The sequence below is a fragment of the Monodon monoceros genome, unplaced genomic scaffold, assembly GCF_005190385.1.
Source record: "Monodon monoceros isolate NGI ecotype Baffin Bay Population unplaced genomic scaffold, NGI_Narwhal_1 Super_Scaffold_15, whole genome shotgun sequence".
NCBI lineage: Eukaryota > Metazoa > Chordata > Mammalia > Artiodactyla > Monodontidae > Monodon > Monodon monoceros.
The window spans coordinates 82,998,592-83,023,935 of NW_021703771.1; the positions used below are offsets into that span (position 1 = coordinate 82,998,592).

The following is a 25,344-nucleotide window of genomic DNA, read 5'->3' on the forward strand; positions in this document are numbered from 1 at the left end:
TCTGCATTCCTCCCCATGTACAAATCCTACCATTTCTTCCCCCAAACTCCCTAGGAGACTGAGCATCAGGAATGAAACTGGAGCAGTAGCAGCCAAATTCTTAGTTTCAGTCTTCTGTCTTAAGTTTCCAATAAAATAGATACATGAATGCCTCAGATCATTCTAGACCCTATGTCAGAGCTCACTAGAATATTTTCCTAAACTGACACCTTAAAATGTTTTAGGAGTAATGCATTCTGAGTTCCAAACACGCAGCTTAAATATGACTTCTTAAAGCATAATCAACTAAGAAATTTTAGTCAATGTTATAATATTTTATAAATATTTGTGAATGTATATAAACATGCTCTGAATAGAAAAAAACAAGGTTTGATTTCCTCCTTGATTTCCTAATTTCTGCAAATTAGGGACCATGAGGGCTATTTCTTGAAGAATATTAGTTATTGTATACGAATGGGTCTGCTAGGATCTAGCACCAACAGGTGCTCAAAGATGATCACATTTGAACTGTAAAACAAAACGACTTCATATTTTATTTATATTGTAATAATCTACCACAAAAACAGTACTCTTATTAACCACTTTTAAACTATATCAAATAATTTTATTGCATTTACCAAGGGTATAGAGGTTTATATTGGAAAATAAAAACATACTGAGAACTACGGAGTTTCAAAGGTAAATATGTACTTTACATATTACTTTGTAAGTTCCTTTGTGTTTTATTTGCTGTCTTTAGCAAGAAAAATGAAAAATGTTAAAATAAAAAGAGACTTCTGTAACAAGTTCTAGAAATTACCTCTTCCAGCTTTTTTAACGTCTGTGATGAAAACCCTCCACACCCACTGTGTACCAGCTGATGTCAGGCAAGCACTAAGAAGAGGTTTGCGGTGGGGCCTGGGGAGCGGCTGGGAGCAGAAGTAGCAGGCTCGGGGCCAGGCCCTTTCTCAGGCTGCCACCTCCGCTGCCCAGCCTTCAGATGATACCCCTGAAGAACTCTTGGCTCCCTAGAAGGAACACGGTTTTAGAAACAGCTATATGGCAACATCATTTGCACTCATAATTTTATAGATGTCAACTTAAGACTGCAGGGCCAGTCCAAATATTCTGGGCCTGAAATCCTACCATCCTCATCAGAGGTGCCTTTAATCAAGTAGAACCTGGCAGTACTTCTTTAAGAAATGTTCCCGGGTATAAAATCTAGATATGATTCTCTCTGTATCGACATTTAACGAGCAGTATCAGGCCTCTAGGAGGCAAGGAACTGGCTTTTTTGAACTCCTCCCTCAAAATAACAAGATTTGGAGAACAGCTGTCAATCATGGAAAGACATCACCAAATACTGTATGATGACCTTTTGAAACCTTGTTCCAAAAGAAAGTTAGAAATTAAAATAATACATTTAATCACTTATAAAGTTTACAAGATTCTTCTCTGCTCTGGACACACGAAAAGAATCAAATGATTTTCTTGGCCAGAGAAATTCACATTCCGTTTTTAAGGTCCTACTCTGTAACCCTTGGTCAGCCTATAGGAAGGTAATTACAAGGGCCAGAAGGACAGTCCCTGCAGCTTCTTAGAAGTAAATGCAGAGAGCTAAATTAAGGCACTCAGAGGTAAACTCACAGGTTGTGCAGAGCCTACCTGTTTGACCCCTGTGGATCTAGAGCTCAACACTAAACGGTTCTATTTATTCAGAGCAGGTACAGAACAGAGCAGCAGAAACACAGCTTTTCTCAATCTCCTCCTCCAGCTCCTGCTAGTTAATGGGAGTCACACGCTAACAACCTCATGTGATGGTCTTAAAATGCAAGTTTTAATGATATTTCATTGTAGTGGCCTTGTACCAAAACATGTTTCTCATGTAGTTTCCATTTTACCTGTGTGTTAAAGAGAGAGAGAGAGACAGAGAGACAGAGAGACCACAGCAAGAAAACTGCTATTATGAGAAAGAAGGACATAAAATTCAAGCAATGAATTAAAGAGGTGAATGAAGGAACTCTTTTCCTTTGTTAGAAATAGAAGAAACAGACTGTGTTCATCTCCCTAGGGCCAACAGCCACACTGCGTGGAATTCGGCCAGCTTCAGTCACAAAGCTCACTTAGGAGTTCTGCTCTGTGAAGAGGAAGCCAGATGGGCTATTTACTTTCAACAAGAAAAGTCTGGAGGAAATTGTTATAAGTCAAAGAAACTTTTTAGCTTCATCTGCTATTTTAGCCTCTAAACTAGATTTAGGAGGCAGGCAGGGAGGGTTCTGTTAGTGAAGAAATAAGTGACCTGGAATGAGAATTGGGGAAATAAAAGAAAGCACAGTGCAAACTTGGGCAGCAGTGTCATCCAAGTGCAGCAGCTTCAAGGCCACACAATCTGGGCTCACATCCTTACTCTACCAGCCACTCACTATAATCTTGGACAAGCAATCTGACCCCTCAGAGCTTCAGTTTCCTCCCAGGTATCATGGGGACCATATGTGTCACAAGATGTCGTGAAGATTAAATGGCATGATGCAGGTACAGCACTTAAAATATCACAAACAACATAGCTCTCAATACACACTGGGAACTATTTTTATCCATGTTACTTTCTTTTCCATTCACAAAATATAAAGAGAATCTATCATATACATAATATGTGTGTGTGTGTGTGTGTGTGTGTGTATTCATAAGGACATAGTAAGAGCTAAATGTTATATTAATCTCCTGTCTGATCATACTTGATGAAATCTGTATGTGTGAAAACAACTTCTCTTTTATTTTGTTATCACAGGGAAAGAGTAAAATAATCCAGATAATTTCATCCTTGGGCCAAGAATTTTAAAGAGATTTTTCTACATAAAATTACTTCTTTAAGAAAAATATCTATAGAATGAATATAGAAAAGCTCATTAAATTGTGTGTTAGAATTCTTATAAATATAAAAGGCGCTTCCTAACCAGGAAAGCAAAGTTTTCTCCATCAAGCTGTAAATAATGGCTATTGGGATGGAAAAGTCATCTAACAGCCACACTTTTAGGATATATAACATATAAATATTATTTATTAAGCAAAAACTAAGAGTATTCAAGTTAAGTTATGGGATCATTAAGCATCCAAGTTAACCTACTTTTCTTTTATTACACATAATATTGTTGAATGATAACTGATGATTCTAAGATAATAAAAGATATTTTCTGTATGAAGCCATATATAATTATGTTCAGTGTACTGTTTTTACCACGGCAGGAGAAAGGAATAAATTTTTAGAAAGATTATTCAACATGAAGGACTAAAATAAAGTATTTTAGTTTTGCTTGCTTATCTTTGGATTGATTTTAAGAAAATCACAAATATTCAATTTCACCACCATATTAAAGAAACAGCAGCACTATTTTTTGGTAATACATTCTCTTTCTGAAGGGGAAAATATCCCAAAGAAATGATTGATTTAATTTTCAAAATTTATTTATGGGTTCAGATAAGACAAATACAAAAGCAACTCACATATTTTAAAACTAGAAAATTTTAAAGGAATTGTTACTATATTTAACTTTTTACATTCCTAGTGGCTCAATCCAGCTCTACCCAAGAAAACTGAAGAAGTGTTTATAGTATAAATTTGAAAAGAGTATGAGAAAATATATATGTATATGAAACTTAACAGATTTTATGCCCCAATTAAGATGATCAGATAATCTGAGAAGAATCTAAAAGGAAAGACAAACAAGTGGAAATCATATCTTTAATTATTTATAAAGTTAATATGAGATTTCCCTAAATACTGGAGAAGAGCAATTATACAAAGCAAGACAATTTCACATTTTCTATAAACTGGAAACAGGAAGTTTAGCTGATTCCCTTAGAAACAACCAAACAGGACTTCTATGACATTGATTCTAGATAGTGATGAAATATTAAATGAAACATAAAATTATCTTTCTCTTTTATACCCAGAATTTGCCCCCACTTTGAAAATATCTATTATTTCACTAATCCAAGGGCCAAAAATCTAATAGCCTTTGCTATTCAGTTTCAACTACTGTCCAAACCCCATTCTAGGCAGCTTTGGAAATAACACTGCCTGACTGCTTCCACACAGTATCAAGGAGAAGCTCAAAAGGGATGTTGTGCCTTGTTGGGAAAGCAGTCTTCTTTGGGCCTCTTGCATCCTACGTATCTTACAGGGTATGTCAAGACTGCAAGGGTCTGACTGCTTTTTCACCTGAGCCATTTCTCAGTGTTCCTCTGAAGACGAGAGATAAGGCAACCTCTTCCCCTGGACAAAAAACAGGCTTGATTATTGCTTGTTATAAAAGTAGTGAATTCCCCAAGCTCAGAGTTTCTGAGTTGCAATACAAACTCACTATGTACACAGTATCCATCTGGACCAAAGCAACTGATACCAATATGTTCATAATGCTGTCTGTGCCACAGATAATAACATCTTTTGTCTCTGACCCAGAAGTCTCCTGTCTGTATCAGCAACGTGAACTAGTAACTGGCTAAACTGTTATTGTTAGTAGGGTAAAATCAGATCTCAGACCTGATAGTTTTGGCAAAGGGAGGGATACTGAAAGAAACATGGCTTTCTGAAAGAAGAAGGAAAAGGGCCAAAGACTGGGTTTGGTGATATGAAAAATTTCCTGGGATCTACGAGTGAATGCATCCAAGGGAGGAGGGGGAGAAATAAGAGTCCCCACTGTTCCGCTGAGAGAAAGGAGGCAGAATTGAAACAAACTATACCAATAGTACCTTGGTTGTTGCTTATTCTCTCCTCCATGCAGGGGAGGAAGGGGTGTTATCATGACAATAGGGCATCAAGGCCTTAGGCCCAGGAGAAAAGCAATGTGTGTGCGGGTCCTGAGCAAAGCAGTCCTCAAAGTTGTCCAGTAGTGTCTATAATGATGGCCTTGCTACTGATGGTCTTTGAGAGAACAATGAACATTAGAAGTTCCTTTTGTTGAGCCACAAGCAGGCAGCTGCTTGGAACCAACAGTAAATGTTCCCTATTCACATACATGGAGCAGGTATCTCCCTCTATACCTACCTGATCCCTTCTTCCCCTCTACTCTGACCTCACATGCTTGAAGGAAAAAGATTATTGGCATAGATCCAAGGTATTTTTGTCCCCAAGGGGTACTGAAAGCTATATATACCTCTCCTGGTACGATGGGGAAGAGAGGGACTAAAATTGCTATGGTCCTGTTGGATATAGAAACACAAGTTACCATCCTACCTGTTCCCATGGAGGGAAGTGACACTGAGTAACACCGTGGAAGGAGCCTTTGGGCTACTAAATGTACTGTCATTGTGGTTTTCATATCTGACTATGTAATAAGAATTGATGTGTTACATGTCTGCATTCCACAGTTCCTGTAAGTCTCTGAAGGGTCATGTTCAGTAACTGTTGCCCATAGAGAGGTCATTTCCCAGTACAACAAAATCACCTTCTTGATGGAGCCACAGAGTCCATCCTTTTACTTTTTTTAAATAAGTAACTATTAACATGCAACTAAGCTCTTATTGAAAATGGACACCTGACATCCTCATTTTCATACAGGTCCATTCAGACCCAATGATTAATGAGATGGGAAGGGCCCAACAGGCCTGGTTAGTCAAACGGAAATGGGATAGTCAAGAGTGAAGCTGTTCTGGCCCTAGCATCATCCCAGTTTTACACGAAAAAAAAAAAAAAATGGCAGCTACTCCTCTGGAGGAAACTATATTCCCCACTCCACCACCTGAAACAAAGCTGCTGGTTCAACAGGGCTCTCGCATGTTCCTTTCAATGAATGGGCCTTGTTCACTGATGGTGTGGCTAAATTCAAAGCTGCTGGTTCCTCTGAACAGCAGCAGCCATCCAACCCCAACAGCAGCTCTGGAAGACCAACCGTGGAAAGGACCAGTCAGCACAATGGTCTGAATGGAAAGCTGTCATTCTTGTCTTAGACAATGCTCCAAAGGGCTAGGCATTTTCTAGCTTTACAGACTCTCAGGCTATTGCCAATGGCCTAGCTGTCTGTCTGGTCTGCCATTTGAAAGACTATAGACTGGCAGATTAATGACCCCCTCTGTAGGGCCACAAACTGTGGAAATAAATTGTGGCTGCCGATCAGTCGGGGTCACTGACGTAGATGCCCATGGTAAGGGCCCATTCTCTGATGACACCAATTGGAGTCAAGCTGTTGTTCAAGCCTGTGTTGACCGGATGACTGCCAACACTACTGGGATCCACCATTGTATGAGACATGGCAGCACATCTACCACCATGGATAGGGTACAAAGTCAAGGTGCTTCTGATACAGAAGCTACCACTTCATATCAGACCTGTGACTCCTGCTAAAAGTAGGCCCATTTGCCTTGCAGTGAAGGAAGCCCTGTTTGCCATGTCCACTCCAAGCAAACTGACTACATCAAACCGCTGACTCCCATTCTGGGATGACCCTAATGCCTTACCACTGGCAACACTTTTTTAGATTACTCTCCAATCAGATGATTTTGGTTTCAGCATTGTGGCTCTCAGAATTAAACGGTGTTATGTTTTTAACTTTCCATACTATCTTTAGTTTGACAATGGTATGTCTTTTCCCATAAAGACTACCCAACAATGGGCCAATAGTCAAAGTGATCAATGGACATTTTATGACCTTTACCATCCTCAAGTTGCTGACATTACTGAGAGGTAAAATGGACTTAAAAAAAAAAATCAGCTCAAAAAGATTTCTGACTCTACTTCTCTCACTGCCTCTTGGTCTACACACCTTAGAAAGGTACTAAATGTAGCCATACCCAGAAAGGGTAGGGATTTACATAGACCTACTTTGAGATTTCTCTCTGACCATTTCTGGGCATGATGCACTTTTCTGTTCCCTGATAGGAACCCCAGGCCAGGATAACTGATACACCCTCCGGGTGGAAGGCCAATCAAAAGGGGTCCTAGAAGATTCAAACACAATTTTGTTTCAGCCACTGGTTATTTGTGTTTGACTGAAATGATCCTAGATCATGAAGATAATGACCATTTGGGTCACCGCTTGACAAGTTCCTTCACAGTGGCCAAAGTTGGTGGACTTAATGAGTCTCTGTAAATTTTGTATAAATGCCCTTATCCCACTTGCACCTGGCCCTTCCAGATAAAACATCTGGGTACAAGTAGGGAATGACTGGAGAAAATATAAAGTTAAAGCTACCTGGAAGGGACATTGGAAAGCCAATTTCACAGCTGTGGAGGGAGAGCAATAAATCTGGCAACAGGGAAGGGTCACCTCAAATCCCTGGAAGTACAAGGGGGTGAGATTAATGATGTCTTAGTCCCCTACATCCAGTGCCTCATCCTGGCAAAATAGCCATATGTTTCAAGTAAGCCAAGCAGCAGTGGTAGCTGGCAATCTGATTCACTGACTTATTTCTGAGAATGTCATCTCCGTCCACAGGCTACAAAAACAGAAAAAGTCATGTGGACATGGCTAGTGCTGAACAATTCTTCTGTGCCTAATGCCATCAACTGCAGCTCCAAAACATGGACCTCCCCCTCATACCGGTACACTCTCCCAGACTGCCACAACCTTACTTCAGTCTGACTGATAAAAACTCACAGGCTTGTCCTGACTCCAAAGCAGCCTCAGGTTGTGCCGTGTGTAGCAATCAAGGCTGAATCTACTCAGAATACTGTCTGTGTGGCTTAATCAAACCAGTGTAATAGTGATCCAAATCAAAGATAGCAGCAAACTCCAAACTAGAATAACCTTTACTCTTTATGTGGGGGAGACTGGACCATGGACTGGCTCTCCATCAGGTGTGAAGGTTGCTTTCTGGATCATCTACTGCTCCTTGTTATTATTGGCAATGTCATTCCAAGCCTCCTTGTATGGGTCATAATAGATAACAGACTCAGCATAGACTGTCTTAATTTTTAAGAACAACTGGTCTCCCCCTGGGATTTATTCACATTAGGCCAAGTCAGAGACTCTGGGGTGGGGGCAGGTGGACGGAGTCAATATTGCAAGTTGGTCTCATCCTACTGCTTGGGATCCTATTGATCATAGCTCTAATTAAAGGCTGTATGAGAAAAGTTGAATAGATTTGGTCCCTGTCTATGCTGGCCCAATTAATCAAACTGATCATGAAGTGGCACACACATGTGAAAATTCATCACAAGCCAAGGTGGTGTAATAAAAGCTGTTGGGTTTTGGGAGAGATAATTTATTTGGGCCTCTTACAGCCCCCTACATGTCTTGCTGGATGGACCAAGAATGCATGGCCCTGTTCTCAGGGTTGTTTATGTATCCAGTAACCTTAAGAAGCAAGGTAACATTTGTCCTCAAGGAGAAGGTTTGCTTACTGCTTGCCATAACAGTGGTGGATACTTCAAGCGGAATAAATGGTCATCAACTTCAATGCAAATCCACTGCATGCATGGGATTCATCTGGGCCATATCACATCACCCCTTCGAGATTTGGAGGTAAAGGAAACTGTTGTAAATATGATAACACTTAAGCAATTTGCTGTGCCATGAGTAATGAAGTCCTTTGTCTCTGATCCATGAGTCTTGTGTCTTCTGACAGCATCTGTGATACTTTAACAGGTTAACTTATATTAGGTAGAGTAAATATCAATTTCCAGACCCAACATGTTTATTTCTGGCTTGAACCATTCATGATAAAGCCCAGTGAAGGCAACCATCCCCACACAATGTTCAATATGAACTTACAGACGTTCTAATGTTGAAGCTACTCATCCTAGATTCTTTGATGGAAGCAAGAGAAAATCATTAACATTAGAATGTAAAAACCAGGGTCACTTCCCTACCTTCTAAAATCTAAACCTATGGGTTCTCCTATTTGGCCTCCACATAAAACTGAAATTTTCCCTTTCAGTTCCACTTCTCCCATAGCAAAACCCCTATGAAGGGAAACCATTAATACCACTGCACCACATTTTAGTGTGAAGAAGAAAAGTATTAAGTATATGAGATATTGTTATATTCTAGTTTAGGGGGAAGGGTGATTTGGGATATGGCCTGAATGGGGAAGGAAGTGATTAAGGAGTGCTACTAGCCATAAAAAAATATATATTTTTCAATTCCAAGCCTGATTTTCCAAAGTACCATCAATCAATAAACAATAAGCCTACCCTCACGGAGGCAGAGAAATGGCTAGAAGACCATTATTTATAAAATTAAGTCTCTGCCAATGGGGAGGGAAAGCAGGAAAAGTATGCAAGATTCAGGGAACAAAACAGTTGAGAAATATTTTATTTTCCATTGTCAAAAATCCTACACAAGCAAAGTATATAACGTTCAAAGTTAAACTTCAGAAATGTAAAAAAAAGATTCAAATGTCGCCAAGTGCTTTGTGTAGATTAAGTGCAAAGATTTGTCCATTATCTATTTTCTGTTAAAAGCAAAGGAACAACTTGAGAAAGAGGATGAAATAACAACTTAGAAGCAGAATTATAAAAATAGTTTAATGTCTAGACTTCTGGTTGAGTATCAAACATGATCAGTAAATATTCTAGATTTACAACTCTACAATGTATATAATTTAAAAAACTGGGCTTAAAATTTGGAAAATTCACATTACTTTAGAAAGTAACTTCATATTCACTTGTCTCCATAATTCATTAAAATTAAAAATAAATGGCTTTTGAGAACAACCACAGACATGAGTTTGATGGATGACCATTTCTCTGCCCCCACTGTGAGCCATGAGGAAAAGGTAGATATGTTTATTCATAAAGTTCTGTATCTTCATGGATAAGTGATGCTGCTGGCATATCCTGTTATTTAATTAAGTGGAGGCAGAATAAATGCCTGATGCAAAGCCACTGCTGGAGTTTGCTTGCTTACTGTAAACAGATACAAATATTTCAATACTACCCACCTTTTTTTTAAAAAAAGGTTAAAATTTAAACCTATCTTATAAATAACATGAAAGAACATCTTTAGAATAATTATGAAAAACAATCCAGCTGCAGGTCTTTGTTTTAGAACTAGGACTTTTGTATCATCCAGGGTCTCTTCTAGCAGGGCTGAGGAGGAGGTGAGTGAATACTCCATGCAGGGGACTGTATAGATGACATCAGAGTCAGTCAAACACAGAGAGCATGAAAACAAATCAATTTTTCCTATTAAAAAATCCTTCAGAATAAATAAAATGAATTCCTACCCAAATTAAATTGCCTTGAAGTTTTCTGTACAAGGCTGTAGGCATTATAAACACTCTTTGACTTTGGCCTGCCAGGTTTCCTCAATCAATCATGCAGTAGCCTAAAATTAAATTGAAATGATTGGATAAAGGAAAATCAAATATTTTAACATTTAGTTTCAGTAACGTGATTATGAAGCTTTTAGTGATATTGTAATTACTTTGAAGCTGTGAGCATATGTTTCTGAGAGTATTCCATGGAGAAAAGCTGCATTAGGGAAACAAGTAAATACAGACCCCAATAATGCAAAAATATATTTGTTATAAAGCTAAAAGCTAAAGGTTGGACAAGGGACAATGCATCCATGTAATTTATACTCTAAACATCCTGTGTAGAGTAACCACTTTAAAACTCCTGCTCATTCCAGAATTAAAATAATGTAATGGCTTCCCTCTAAGGGAAAGCATTAGAGAAGCAATAAAGAGAAACAACAGTAAAGGACGGGGGAAAAAAAGAAAAAAAACCAGTCATCATCCTGTGAAAGCTCCAATTTTTTGCACAGAAAAATGTGACAGACTAAAATCTCTCTCCTAAAATTAATGAATCATCTTCTCAGAATATGAAACATTTTAATACACTTAGTATTTACCAAAATCAAAGCATATGTTACTACCCCTATTTGTTAATGCTTCATCCATTTCAGCACTTACTGGGATTATGCTGGGTTTGGGGGCCAGAGAGGTAAATGGAATAAGGCCCCATCCCCAAGGCAAATGTCAGTAGCGACTGGATTATTTATTTAGGTACTTCAACCTCAGAAACAGGAAGGGAGATAGAAGACAAAACAAGAGAAAAGACAATGTCCTTTTCTCCAGTGATTCATACTTTCACTCATTCAACAATTATTTATTAAGTATATACATACACCTTCCCTCAAGAATGAGGCAGGTAAGTAAACACACAACGTTAAAATTGAATGAGATTAGGTCTTCAAATTTAACAGGAAAATGATTCCATCAAATAATCTGAAGTTACAAATCTTTTGAAGGATTTGTTTATTCTGATTATATCAAAGCATAGCTAATTGTCCTAATCACCTAAAGATCCTAAGTAGGAAGCAGTACACTGGACTCACAGCATTTGGCTGATGCCAATTTTATTTATTTATTTATTATTTTTTTTTTTTTTTTTGCAGTACGCGGGCCTCTCACTATTGTGGCCTCTCCCGTTGCGGAGCACAGGCTCCGGAGGCACAGGCTCAGCGGCCATGGCTCACGGGCCCAGCCGCTCTGCGGCATGTGGGATCTTCCCGGACCGGGGCACAAACCCGTGTCCCCTGCATCAACAGGCGGACTCTCAACCACTGTGCCACCAGCGAAGCCCAATTTGTTTATTTTTAATTGGAATTCACTTCTCACTTTCAGCCACAGGTCCTGCTACTTCCTACTCTCTCAGAGGAGGCCTAATTCACAAAGTTATATTCACCTGACACTAACCACTGCAAGCTTTAAAGTTTGCTTTCTCTGCCCAAATGGGCCTTACAGTTCAACACAGTGTCCGTTTGTTGCAGAATGTTACTCTTTATTAAATTGGGATAGACGAGATTAGTATTGTCATCATTTCTGTTAGCCAAAAGTAAATGAGTGACATTTAACATGGCCCTGCTGACAAAGCTATCATTCTAAAAAGAAATTTAAGCATGCCCATTCTTAGCATTAAGACCAAGTGGTTCCTCGTTACTTACAGAGCAAAACTCGAATTCTCCAGCAGGCCCTGACCCTCCTCACCCAGATTGCTCCTCACTTCCGACTCCACGCTTCTTACGCGGTAACCCTGTCAACTCTTCCTCCTCCCAAGGAGCACTACTCCTCCATAGAGTCTGCTTCCAAACCCCCATGCCTTACTGTTTGCACTCGGGAGATCACTCAGCCGGAAGGTCCAGCTCAAATACCACCTCTGTTCTGGAAGTTCCCCAGCTTTATCACACAATAATACATGCTTCCATTATAGCTTCTGTTACTGCTGATCATTGCTTTGCAGGTGTACACAGCATTTTCACGAAACTGTGACTTCCGCATTTAGTTTTGGAGACTCAGTGGTATCTCAGGTCATAACTTAGGGTCTCAATAAATGTTTATTGAAGTTAACATTTATTTTCTTCTTTTTTCCAATAAAAATGAACTTTTTCTTTTCTTACAAATCAAATTTTACATCTATTTAAAAAATGTATTCCATACTTCCTTTAGAGTTTCTCCTAACTGTACTAAACGCATAATGGAATATTTTCCAAATATTTCAGCTAAAACTGCCTCATGAAAACAAATTCTATACTGACACCTTTTTAAAAATGAAGCAAATTAAGGTTGATTCTTTTTTTGCCCTTCATAACTTTACTAGAATTTATTTAAAACATCTCAGCTGTGTATTTCTAACCAAGCCAGATTAGTGATTATTTACAAAGAGCAGGACAATGTTAAACTATCCCACTGGAGCATTAGGTGTCTAACATTCATAGTGAACTGGCAAAACAGAAATCAAAATGTACATAAAATGGTTATTTGCTCCTACTTTGCCTGATCACGTGTTGTTGCGTGAAGTCATATTTCTCTCAAAAGCATAACAAAGCTTCCCCTGCTCTACAGGATACAAATGAGCAACCTGGTACAGCAAATTACCCAGCTGTAATTCACCATTTCAGTCCTGGAGTGTGGCCACATGTTCTTTTGGCACCTGGGAAAACTACCTTGAAAAGTGAGTTACGTCCTTGGCCAGCTTTATCAACTAGTCCACACACATACACATACACACACACACACACACACACTACTAGATTCCTCATGTGTAACATTATTGCATTGTCATTAAATGACCTCAGAAAAGGAAAAATCAAGTTATATAGCTGTCAATTCGATGTCCTGTATCCATCATCCTTACTTCATAATAAGACATTTTAACACCAGATTTCAAATGGTGAAGGCCTTAATGGTGACTGTGGTAGGTTGAAAAGACCACCTCAAAATGTCCATAACCTAACCCCTGAAACCTGTAAATGTGACCTTATATGGCAAAAGGATCTTGCATATGCAATTAAATTAAGGATTTTGGGATGGGAGGTTATCTTGGTGGCCCCTAAATGTAATCACAAGTGTTCTTATAAGAGGCAGGCAAAGGGAGATTTGACTACAGTAAAAGAGAAGGCAATATGACCACAGAAACAGAGACTGGAGTGAGGCAGCCAGGAGCCAAGGAGCCAGCACCCTGTAAAAATGGAAGAGGATTCTCCACTGAAGCTGCCAGAAGGAACTAGTCCTGCTAACAACTGGATTTTGGCCCCTTAAAACTCATTTTGGACTTGTGGCCTCCAGAACTGTAAGAGAATATATTTGTGTTGTTTTAAGCCACCAAACTTATGCTAACTTGTTATAGCAGCAACAGGAAGCTAATACAGTGATTGTATTGCCATGCCTCGATAGTGTATAATGCTATTGAAAAAAATGAAAAGTGAAATTATGGTACTAGTATTTGTTTTTCTGAAAACGCTACTTTTATGACAAGAACATGAAATTACTACAAGTATGCTACCATTACTAATTTATTTGACAATTTGTCACAAAAGTGTAATCAGTTCTACATATACACCAACCAGTGATACACGTGTCCTATCCTTAAGACTAGGATTATAACACCATTGCATTTTCTGTATTTCCAAAATACTACATGCTTAATGCTGAAGAGGTGAAAAAACTCAGAAAACCACAGTAAAAAAAAAATCCCACGACCCAAAGATAATAATTTTGAGGTATACTTCCCAATATTTTTACATATATAAATAGCACTTAAACCTACATAGTGAGACACTGGGAGCAGCCAGAGCACAGGGCGCGGAACCCTCAAGGCAGTGCCTGGCATATCAGACTCTGAACATTGGAGCCGGAGCCTAGAGCCGTGTGGCTGACAGGGTCTTGGTGCTACAGCCAGGTGTCAGGCCTGTGCCTCTGAGGTGGGAGAGCTGAGTTCAGGAGATTCGTCCACCAGAGACCTCCTGGCTCCACATAATATCAAACAGAGAAAGCTCTCAAAGAGATCTCCATCTCAACGTGAAGACCCAGCTCCATTCAATGAACAGCAAGCTACAGTGCTGGAAACCCTATGCCAAACAACTAGCAAGACAGGAATACCACCCCACCCATTAGCAGGGAGGCTGCCTAAAATCATAATAAGGTCATAGACACCCCAAACACACTATTGGACATGGTCCTGCCCACCAGAAATTGAAGATCCAGCCTCATCCACCAGAACACAGGCACTAGTCCCCTCCACCAGGAAGCCTACACAACCCACTGAACCAACATTAGCCAGTGGGGGCAGACACTGAAAACAACGGGAACTACAACCTGCAGCCTGCGAAAAGGAGACCCCGAACACAGTAAGTTAAGCAAAATGAGAAGACAGAGAAATACACAGCAGATGAAGGAGCAAGGTAAAAACCCACCAGACCAAACAAATGCAGAGGAAATAGGCAGTCTACTTGAAAAAGAATTCAGAGTAATGATAGTAAAGATGATCCAAAATCTGGGAAATACAATGGAGAAAATACAAGAAACGTTTAACAGGGACCTAGAAGAACTAAAGAGCAAACAAACAATGATGAACAACAATATAAATGAAATTTAAAATTCTCTACCAGGAATCAATAGCAGAATAACTGAGGCAGAAGAATGGATAAGTGGCCTGGAAGATAAAATAGTGGAAATAACTACTGCAGAGCAGCAGAAAGAAAAAAGAATGAAAACAATTGAGGACAGTCTCAGAGACCTCTGGGACAACATTAAACACACCAACATTCGAATTATAGGGGTCCCAGAAGAAGAAGAGACAAAGAAAGGGACTGAGAAAATATCTGAAGAGATTATAGTTGAAAGCTTCCCTAATATGGGAAAGGAAAAAGTTAATCAAGTCCAGGAAGCATACAGAGTCCCATACAGGATAAATCCAAGAAGGAAAATGCCAAGACACATATTAATCAAACTATCAAAAATTAAATACAAAGAAAAAATATTAAAAGCAGCAAGGGAAAAACAACAAATAACATACAAGGGACTCTCCATAAGGTTAACAATTGATCTTTCAGCAGGAACTCTGCAAGCCAGAGGGAGTGGCAGGACATATTTAAAGTGATGAAAGGGAAGAACCTACAACCAAGATTACTCTATCCAGCAAGGATCTATTCAGATTCAACAAAGAAATTAAAACCTTTATAGACAAGCAAAAGCTGAGAGAATTCAGCACCACCAAACCAGCTCTACAGCAAATGCTAAAGGAACTTCTCTAGGCAGGAAACACAAGAGAAGGAAAACACCTACAAGAAAACCCAAACCCAAAACAATTAAGAAAATGGTCATAGGAACATACGTATCGATAACTACCTTAAATGTAAATGGATGAATGGATAAAGATGTGGCACATATATACAGTGTAATACTACTCAGCCATAGAAAGAAACAAAATTGAGTTATTTATAGTGAGGTGGATGGACCTAGAGTCTGTAATACAGAGTGAAGTAAGTCAGAAAGAGAAGAACAAATACCGTATGCTAACACATATACATGGAATGTAAAAAAGAAAAAAAAAAAGATTCTGAAGAACCCAGGGGCAGGACAGGAATAAAGACACAGATGTAGAGAATGCACTTGAGGACACGGGGAGGGGGAACGGTAAGCTGGGACGAAGTGAGAGAGTGGCATGGGCTTATATATACTGCCAAATGTAAAATAGATAGCTAGTGAGAAGCAGCCGCATAGCACAGGGAGATCAGCTCCGTGCTTTGTGACCACCTAGAGGGGTGGGATAGGGAGGGTGGGAGGGAGACGCAAGAGGGAGGAGATATGGGGATATATGTATATGTATAGCTGATTCACTTTATTATAAAGCAGAAACGAGGGGCTTCCCTGGTGGCGCAGTGGTTAAGGATTCGCCTGCCATTGCAGGGGACACGGGTTCCAGCCCTGGTCCGGGAAGATCCCACATGCCGCGGAGCAATTAAGCCCGTGTGTCACAATTACTAAGCTTGAGCTCTAGAGCCCGTGTGCTAAACTACTGAAGCCCACTGGCCGCAACTAGAGAAAGCCCGCGCGCAGCAACACAGACCCAACGCAGCCAAAAATAAATAAATAAATAAATCAGAAACTAACACACCATTGTAAAGCAATTATACTCCAATAAAGATGTTAAAAAAAAAAAGCTATCTAGTTCTCATTTATGCTAAGAAAGTTCTTATATTAATTTTAAAAAATCTTTCTTAACTATTAAAGAATTCACACATATTTATCAATCTTAGGTCATTAATGCTAATCATCCTGTTGTCAACATTTGTTGAGGACAAAAAAAAAAGAAATCATGTCACCCCAGAAACCAGACCTCAAATGGCATTTCCACCCTTCTCTGACTAACTTTACCTGCATAACTTGCATTCTACTGGGCATAATATGATTAAATTGAGTACAGTAGCCAGAAGAGATGTTTAATAAATTTATACACGAATAATTGTGACAACCATAACTGGACTCAACAGAGAAGTTCCTTAGATGTTAAAACCCAAGTACAAATAATTCTAGAGCTTCCCCTCACCGCCCCCCCCAAAAAAGAGTTATAAAACGCGTTGCAGTACTAAACAGTACCCAATTGCCAGGGTATAAAGGCGAGGATACAGACCCCGTGTGAAACTCCAGCAACATAAACTATGAATAAGATAATTTGATGACTTTCTTGAAATCAAGCTGATGGGGAAAAAAATTCAATACATTTGATAAGAAAATGTGCATGTAGTAAGAAACGTACAAACACTCACACACATACATACACACACAGAGGCAATAAAAAAAGAAGAAAACTCTAGAGAGGACCATAATAAAGGAAGAAATTCCCTTACCTACCACTGACTGGACATGTCACCAGTTCCTCAATGAACAACAGTAGGAAGCAAATATCAGACCTCCACTATATATCCCTTTCTGTTTCTATCATATAACTATGTCCAAACTGACTGCACAGTAAAACACACACAATTCCCATCCAACAGTATGAATTCAAGCCATCTTCATTTAAAAACATCTTTAGACATTGTCACACATATATCCATACTTAGTGGATGCCAACCGACTTGTGCAGTCTACATCTGCTTGTGATCAGCATCCCAGATAAGAAGCAACTCAGATAATGCTGCCTCAGTTAAATCTGTACCTCTCACTCCCTGAGGAGTCACCAGGGAGCTGGAAAGGACTTCAAGCCATAGTTCACAGGTAGAGAGATGACCTAGAGCATGAATTATTATCCTTAAGTCTTTATTTCTCCAGACAAGTAAGCTTAAATCCTGCCCTATCCTCAAGCCAGTCCAAGCTTCCTCAATCCCCAAAACTCTGGCTCAAGGGAAAAAATGTAATCAGGACCAGATTCCCCTCAAAACAAAATGCATTTGCTGGGCCTACGAGTAGTTTTACTGCAGACAACTCCCTGTCAAGAGAATGTCTATGGGAGAAGCCATGGTGGTCCTGGTTTGTTAAGTCACACAATTCCAGTCATGACCCTCAGGAACACTTGTATAACCAACCAAGCCCTGTGGAAACCCCAGAGGCAAGCAAGGAAAGAGTTCACCTCTTTAATTAGTCAGAAAGCAGCTGCTTCTGTGAGCTAAGGAATGAAACATTAAAAGTCCAGCTTCTGACAAAAGCAAAGAGTGCGGGGAAGAAGAAAATGAGGGAAGGAAAAAGGGAGAGTACAGGTAGACGCTACAACCAAAGGTTCACCTCCGAAACACACACATTACAAACCTCAGTCCCATTTCTCCATGTTAATACTGAGTGAATTTCAGGTGTCTAATTCCTGTCTTTCCATGTTCTGGAAAATGGATCTACTCTGAATAAGCTTAAAAATGACGATGTAACTGCAAAGGGCTTCATCTCAGGTAATATTATTTATTCACTGAAAGTTCAAAAAACACTTAATAGTAGGAATAACTGGTGCATTCATCAATTACATGGATAAATAATGAACATGTTTCAATTGGAACACCAGTATTAGTTCCCTAATCACCACTTTTTTCCCCTAATTTGACAGGGGTGGGGGTTTAAGGGATGGGGAAGGTTGCTATGTGCTGTACACAGAGATTCTTCTCACTTCTGATGTTAAGGGCTCTAAAATTATCCTTTATGGGGAACCCTATTCAAGTCTTACAGTAAGAGTCAACTGGAGAAATCATCAAGAACCCATCAACACTCTTAAAAATACAAACGTCCTAAGATGGTCTCAATACATGACCAAGCATATAAGTAAATAAGACAGGAAGGTGAGCTGCAACATAAATCTCTTTCTTTAATATTAAAAAATTTAAGAAAGAAACCGTTCAGATTACTACAAAGAAACATTTAAAATAAGCTCATTAAATGAAAATTAAAACAGAAACACTATATAAGCACTGGGCCACAATTAAAGGCTGAAGAAACAGCAGGTAAGAAACAATTTCCACTGATCAAGAAACTAAAAGCTAACAGAATAAAGTATTCTGCATTGAAACTGCCTTCATGAATATGAAACATTACCAAGTAAGAAGAACCTTCTTTTCTGAATTTTTCAAAGAAGGTTTGGAGGTAGAAATGGATTTGCATATCTTAATACAAAGTACTTTCATTGTATCATTTTCAAGCAATGAAGCCATGAGGTTTCAAAAAAATGCAGACTTCAAAAAAATCCTTAGAAATAGTTCCAAAGTTGAAAAGGGCATAGAGTCATCATTCTAGAGCCTTTGGACCCAAAGAAGAACTGTACATAATTACATGATATCTATGCAAAAACTTAGAACTTCTTTTGTGACACAATTGTACCTCATTATAAACAGCTTTCAGAGCCTACCTTGGGTACTTAGATGCAGGGTCACTTCTCATCTAAAATTATTGAAATGGCAGAGTAAGTAGCAGTAGACAGTATATTTAACTAAAATATAAATTCTGAGACTTTAAAATTCACTGCATACAAGCTTTAAAACAAATATGCAGATTTGTGGGCAAACAGTACAGTGAGACTGTACATTCATGACGGCGGGGTGTTTTTTTCTGTTTTTTGTTTTTTTTAACTTATGTATCCCTGGCACCTGGAACAGTACTGGGCACACAGTAGATACTCAATTATTGAATCTGCTTTCATGAAAATAAAGCATTATAAAATGAGAAGTGAAGGTTGTGAAGGTTTTTTCTTCATAAGATTCATTTAAAAAATTAAAATATACTGTTCTTCATCTATCAGAAAGACAAAAATAAAAAATTTTATGGTACACAGAGGGAACGTGGACACTCTTATAAACATTGTTGAAGGGGGGCAGGGCCATTAAGGACAGTTGTGCACCTTGTGCACTGTTCGAAGGCAATGTCTTTGGAGAGAGAGGGGAAACCCAGTAGGTGCTTTGCTGTTGAATGCTGGGTCAGTTCTGGGAAGGATGTCTTTTTGTAATTTTTCAGCTCAGAGGAGTAGGACAGCTCTTTGCTACCTTGTTATGGCAGATAGAAATGTAAAACAGCATAATTTATTTTAAACAATTTGGAAATCCCTAGCAAAATTCAAAGTCTACAAACCCTTTAGCTAGAAAATCCACTTAGAAACTGTAATAATATTTTTACTTTACATATAGGCTTACATATGCAAATGAAATATGGACACAAACCTTCCTGATGACAGCAACTGTCTGTAAACCTACTGTATGCTCATTTATTGGAGAGTACCTGCATAAGTTATGTACATCCACTAAATACTAGACAGGAATCACTGTAGGGTGGATCTGTACATGCAGGTTTGTAAGCCTTCTAAGAGATGTTAAGTTAAACAAGATACAGAAGAGATTATGTTCTAATTATTTTTTAAATCACTCAAAAATCATTTTTAAGACATTGGGTTTGAATTTCAAAATTGGCAACATGGTTATATATATATCCATGCACTTTAACATCTGATACTACTTAAATACCTAAATCCAGTTCTATACAACATACATATAGAATATACCACAAATATTACTATTAAAATTCAATTTTAAACACACAAAAATGGTAATTTTAAAAAAGGGTGAAATATAATTTTAAGAGAGGTACCAAAAATTACATTTTTCTAAGTTGAATTCTCTTAAGTTTTTATTATGCTTTATATTATCTTAACATCCTCTCCATATTTCTCAAAACGTCATAATTTTTCACCCAATTAAATTATATTTCTATAGCTGTCTGAGTCAGGGCATTTAACATATTAATCATAATCTAACTGGAAAATGTAAGTACTTTTGAAACTGTCTCTGTGCCAAGAAAGAATCCTGAATTTTGAGAAAGCAAAAAAAGGTAATTTTACTGGTAGTGAGGCAACAGTCAATCCCCCTTACTTGCAATTTTTGTTTTTCCTTAAAAGTGAGCTGAGATTTACATAAAGTAGAAGAGTACTGTTAGCTTTAAAGAATGTGTAGCAATTAAAGACAGCATAGGCACAAAAGGGGCAAGTTCTGAGCAGCACACGTCTTTAACAAAAATAAAATAATCCCCAGATATATATTAATGTATATTTTAATCTCCAGTATATCACTGGATATAGACTATAAATAAGGCCTTTCCTGGCTCCAAAGTTTAGAAACGGGAAATATCACTCCAAGATTTTCCTTCAATTGCTCCCACTTTCACTTACCTTTGGCATTATTCAACTGAACCAACTCCAAAATTGGCAATTAAGATTTTTATTAAAATGTACCCATTGACCGAATTAGGCAATGCAAGTAGTTGACTAGCTGTATAATTTATTGTACATTGTCCACATGGTTTTAACAAGTAAGGTACTTTTCCTGGGAGGGAGCATGGATCTATTTATGTTGTAATACACTTATTTGCACTGTGTCAAACAATAGCTGGAGTATGAGAAAGAACACTTTTAAAAATCCACCTTACATTCTCCACATCACTACCAGTTATTAATAAATGTCTAATCATCAAATCTAAAGATAATACGCTTCCTTCCTGTGTTCCTAAATCCCAAACAAACTGCATAAACATAGTTCATTCTAACAAAGTTATCTATATAATCGTCTATTAGATAACAATTTAGAATTAAGTGATGATTTTTAGATCTTAAATTCTTGCCTGTATATAGCTTCACCAACAATCATACCATGCTAGAAAGGTAAGAAAAATTGGACAACATCCTTAGGTTTTATCATTGTTGCAAACACAGTGTCAGTTAGCTGGCATGATTCTCCTAGTGACGGATAAAACGTTTTACACTTTAACATTCGTTTAACAAATAAAAGATGTAAGTTTATCAGTGCATACAAACTTATATATTTTTAAAAATCACCTTCTATCTTCTTGGATAGGCGACATCTGACTTCAGATGTACTTGCGTTTTGTAAGTGGTGCCCATTCAAGAATAATCCCCAAATAAACTCACCAAACCAATACATGTTCTACAGGAAATCTGTCATAATAATCTCCCCAAACATCAATGTTTTGTAATCACACTGTGCGTTTCCATTAATTTTCAGAGATAACCCTTAAAATAACTTTTGGCTTAACAATCCTGGAAGACAGGAACTTTTCTAATCTTACATATTACAGGGTTTATAAGCAACTCTAACAGCCACTTCCAAAGCTTTATTCACATAAATGCACCTAGGGCCTTCTGTGTATAAAAAAACTGGTTTTATTGTTTTTTGTTTTGTTTTGTTTTTGCAAAATGAATCGTTAGTTCACAATGCGAAAGTTTTGATCCTTGTTATCACTGACTCAATTATTCTTTCAACTCAGACCTCTAGGGAGAGATTTAGAAGACAAAACCCAAGGGAGCAAGAAGTTTAAATCCATCTGCAGGAATTTGTTTTGACCTCAACCATCGTCCCTAGGCACTGTCCATTAGAGATTAGCGCTTCGCGAGCGTTTCCCTTAAAGAGTTCTCCGGAGAGTGGGTCCCAATCTGTCCTAAGCGGCAAGACCGCCTCCCAAGCGCCCTGAGGGACGGAAACCGGGGCGGAAGGCGGGGCCTTCCCACAGCCCCTAGAGGTCCGGCGGGCTGTGCGCTCGCTGACAGACCGCGGGACGCAGCCTTCGCCTCGGGCAGCGCCGAGGCGCACGCCAGGGTCCCTCGCGAAGTTGGCTCCAGGGGGAAGCCCGTCAAACGAGGGCCGGGTAGGGGCTTAGGACACACACACACACTTATTCTCCAGGGCCACGGCGGGCACCGGGGAGCCGGCGGCGCAGGCTGAGGATGGCGCGGACACCGACACCCTGCCACGGACAGCGGACACGGGCAGCACCCCGGCGTCCCTGTCAGCCGAGGCCCGGCGCGGCGCAACAGCTGGGCGCGAGGCGGCGCAGAGAGGCTGTACCTGTCAGATACCCACGTACCTATCATGGCCACTGGGCAGTTGGAGGCTGCCGGGCGAGCAAAGGCCTACACGCACGCCGGCGGCCGCCTGCGCCTCACACGAGCGACACTCCCGGGTTAAATCGTGCAGGAAGCCTTTCCCCCGCGCCCGCCCGTGGGGGCGCGCATGCGCAATGGGGGCTTAACCCGAGGCCTTCTGGGAGTCGTAGTTTTAATGCGTAGTCTCTCCTCAGGTCGGTCGCTGCCGCCCGCGGCCCGCCGCCCGCCGCCCGCCGCCCTTCCGGCCTGAGGCCTAGGAAACGTCCGTCACCGAGAGGCAGGGTCATTCGGCCGCAGTGTTGACGTGTCGCTTAGCAACCGGGAGGGTTACCTTTGGAAGCTTGTTGTGGCTCTAGCCTCTGTCCTGCCCTCTTCCCGCCCCTCCCCTCCCCTCAACTCCCTTCACCTGGGAGCTGCCAAACATCTGGATCAACTTGGGCACTACGAGGGCGTGAAATTCTACCAGTAACGCGCCTTTTTACATTTTTTCCCGACCTCCTTCTCACATCCGTAAAACTCACTGATTGTTTTACTACACGTTTTATGAGAACAAGACATTTTCTAGGAAGATGGTGGCAGAAAAAGAGACCCTGAGCTTAAACAAATGCCCAGACAAGATGCCGAAGAGGACCAAGCTGCCGCTCCCGGTGCACCAGCCTCACTCCCTGGTTTCTGAGGGCTTCACAGTCAAAGCCATGATGAAAAACTCAGTCGTAAGTGATCTTCCTGAATTGAATGTACTCGCTCCGAATCAGGGGACACCAGGTTGTAGAGGATGGCTAGCCCTAGGATGGATTCTGAGCCCATATCTAGGGTGGTCTTTGCCAAAAATGGCAATTACTCGGCCAGTAACAGACGGTGCCCAACAGAGTGTGGAGGTCCAGGCTAGGCTGCTAGAAGGGATCTCGGGCAGCTGACGTACTGTGCCTGTTTCTAAGCACCTTCCTAATAACTCACGGTTTCTAGACCACCTAAATTTACTCTTAAGCTATTTACACAAAGAAGAAAGATCCCCTTTACTTATTGATTCCTAAACTGTCTCACTCAGCAAAAGGCCTTATAGAAGGAGAGTTCTTAGAAATCATAAACTCTCTTGCAAAATTTAACATGTGCTGATGTACAGCTGGGAACATAAACTCATTAATTAACAGTAAGAAATTTCATCAACCAACCTAGAAATTTTTAGAATATCCTAGCATTTCTTCTAACAACACTCTCACAAAATCGCATGTTAGAGTACTAAAAGGCAACTTAATAAGAAGTCTATTTCCAGATAGATCTTTTAAACTATTAATTTTAAACAATCCAAGCTTCTGTTCAAGTATTTCTGCCTATTAATACAATTCATATTTCATTTCTACTGTTTGGTGGTAGTAAAAATCAACTATTCTCAATATTCTCAATAGTTTCCTTAGGAGGAAAAGTTTTAAACTGCACACAAATGGTTTGGGTACGTGCATGATAGTTTAAAAAAAAAAAACTTTTAATTTGGTATACTACACCAGGTTTTACTACTGAGTAAGAACTTGTCTGTGAATGAGATATTCAATAATAAATGCAGCTTTCAAATTTGTATAATTTACACTCTGGGAGGATCTGACTTATTGTAGAGCAACTCATTATGTTAAATGAAGAGCATTGCTTTCCAGTGTCACATTATTCGTTTTACATAAATGTTGCAAACCTAATACCTTATTCCTAAACCACATCCTTAAAATACAGGAATGAAACAGATCACCTTTAGACGCTGAGGCCAGATTCCCATGTTGCTACACAAAATGAAATTCTGGTTATCAGAATGTGTGTCAGTTGAATTGCAATAGTTAAACTTCTTAGAAGTAGACTAAAACTTTCTGCTTGTTGTAACTGCAGTCCTTTTGCATGTATTTCATGTGAATATGTGGTCATGGGAGTCAATATGACTCATTTATCAGCAACACAGAATACCATAACATTCAAGCTAATTATTTCTTTTTTTCTTCTAAACAGTATGTATGATTATAATTTTAGTGATTTTTTTCAATGTTATATTTCTTCAAAGACATGTAAAAAATTGGCCAGATTCTTTTTTTTCTAAACCTATATTTATAATCACGTTTTCTTTTTAAAAAACATAGCTTTGCACCTAAAGTCATAATTCTGGAAAATCAAGTATTTCAGTACTGACAAATGAACAAATATGCTTACAAGACTCAAACAAAAAAATCGATTATGAAGCAGCCTTCATTATAAACAACTTATTTGAGATAAATTATCTTTTTGTTTCCATATACTTAAGGAAAATCCCTTAGTGTAATATTTATGTCTCCTTTGGGATCCTCAAAAGAGGATGAGTCATTCTTTCACTTCATTTAGTGGAAATCATAATTGTTAGATGCGAACATTATTCATCCATCCATTCATTCATTCAGTCAACAATAGTTTTTTTGTTTGATTGTTTTTTGTTTGTTTTTTTAAATCTGAGAACTTGCTCGGCATAGTTCTGGGGATTTGGGATCAGCAAAACAAAGTCTCAGTCCTTAAAACTCCAAGGAGAGCCACCACTAACAGCAATGGTCAAGTCTTGATAAAAGAGAGAGACTGTTTATACAAACTAACTTCAGTGGTACAGGAAATAAACACCTTCCTTTTTGTATCCAATATTAACATTTCAACATTTCTGCCCACGACAGTGTAGACCTTTCAGCATTACATGGTCAAAACACGCCTCTTTCCTAAGGTTTATTTCTATTCAGAAAATAACATGCCAATCTCCAGCTTTTCTTTTCTTTTCTTTTTTTTTA

General features: G+C 39.2%; 2 protein-coding genes across 12 annotated transcripts in view; one reads left to right on the forward strand and one right to left on the reverse strand.

Moving 5' to 3' along the window:
• The window catches only part of AGPAT4 (1-acylglycerol-3-phosphate O-acyltransferase 4), a 1,398,816-nt gene extending 1,376,171 nt beyond the window's left edge, over positions 1–22,645 (reverse strand). For all 10 annotated transcript variants that reach the window (XR_003793727.1, XR_003793728.1, XM_029224043.1 and 7 more), the window contains exon 1: positions 22,543–22,645. Coding sequence is in view for 8 of the 10 variants with exons in the window: in XM_029224043.1 (XP_029079876.1) it covers positions 22,543–22,549 (7 nt within the window). In the remaining 2 variants the exon portion in view is untranslated. The remainder of the gene's footprint in view (positions 1–22,542) is intronic.
• Positions 22,646–22,867: 222 nt separating this feature from the next.
• Positions 22,868–25,344, forward strand: part of PACRG (parkin coregulated) — a 510,585-nt gene continuing 508,108 nt past the window's right edge. Inside the window, exon 1 of one of the 2 annotated variants that reach the window (XM_029223337.1) lies at positions 22,868–23,274. In XM_029223337.1, the coding sequence (XP_029079170.1) occupies positions 23,131–23,274 (144 nt within the window). In that variant the 5' untranslated portion in view covers positions 22,868–23,130. The remainder of the gene's footprint in view (positions 23,275–25,344) is intronic. The other variant, XM_029223338.1, reaches the window with a different exon arrangement.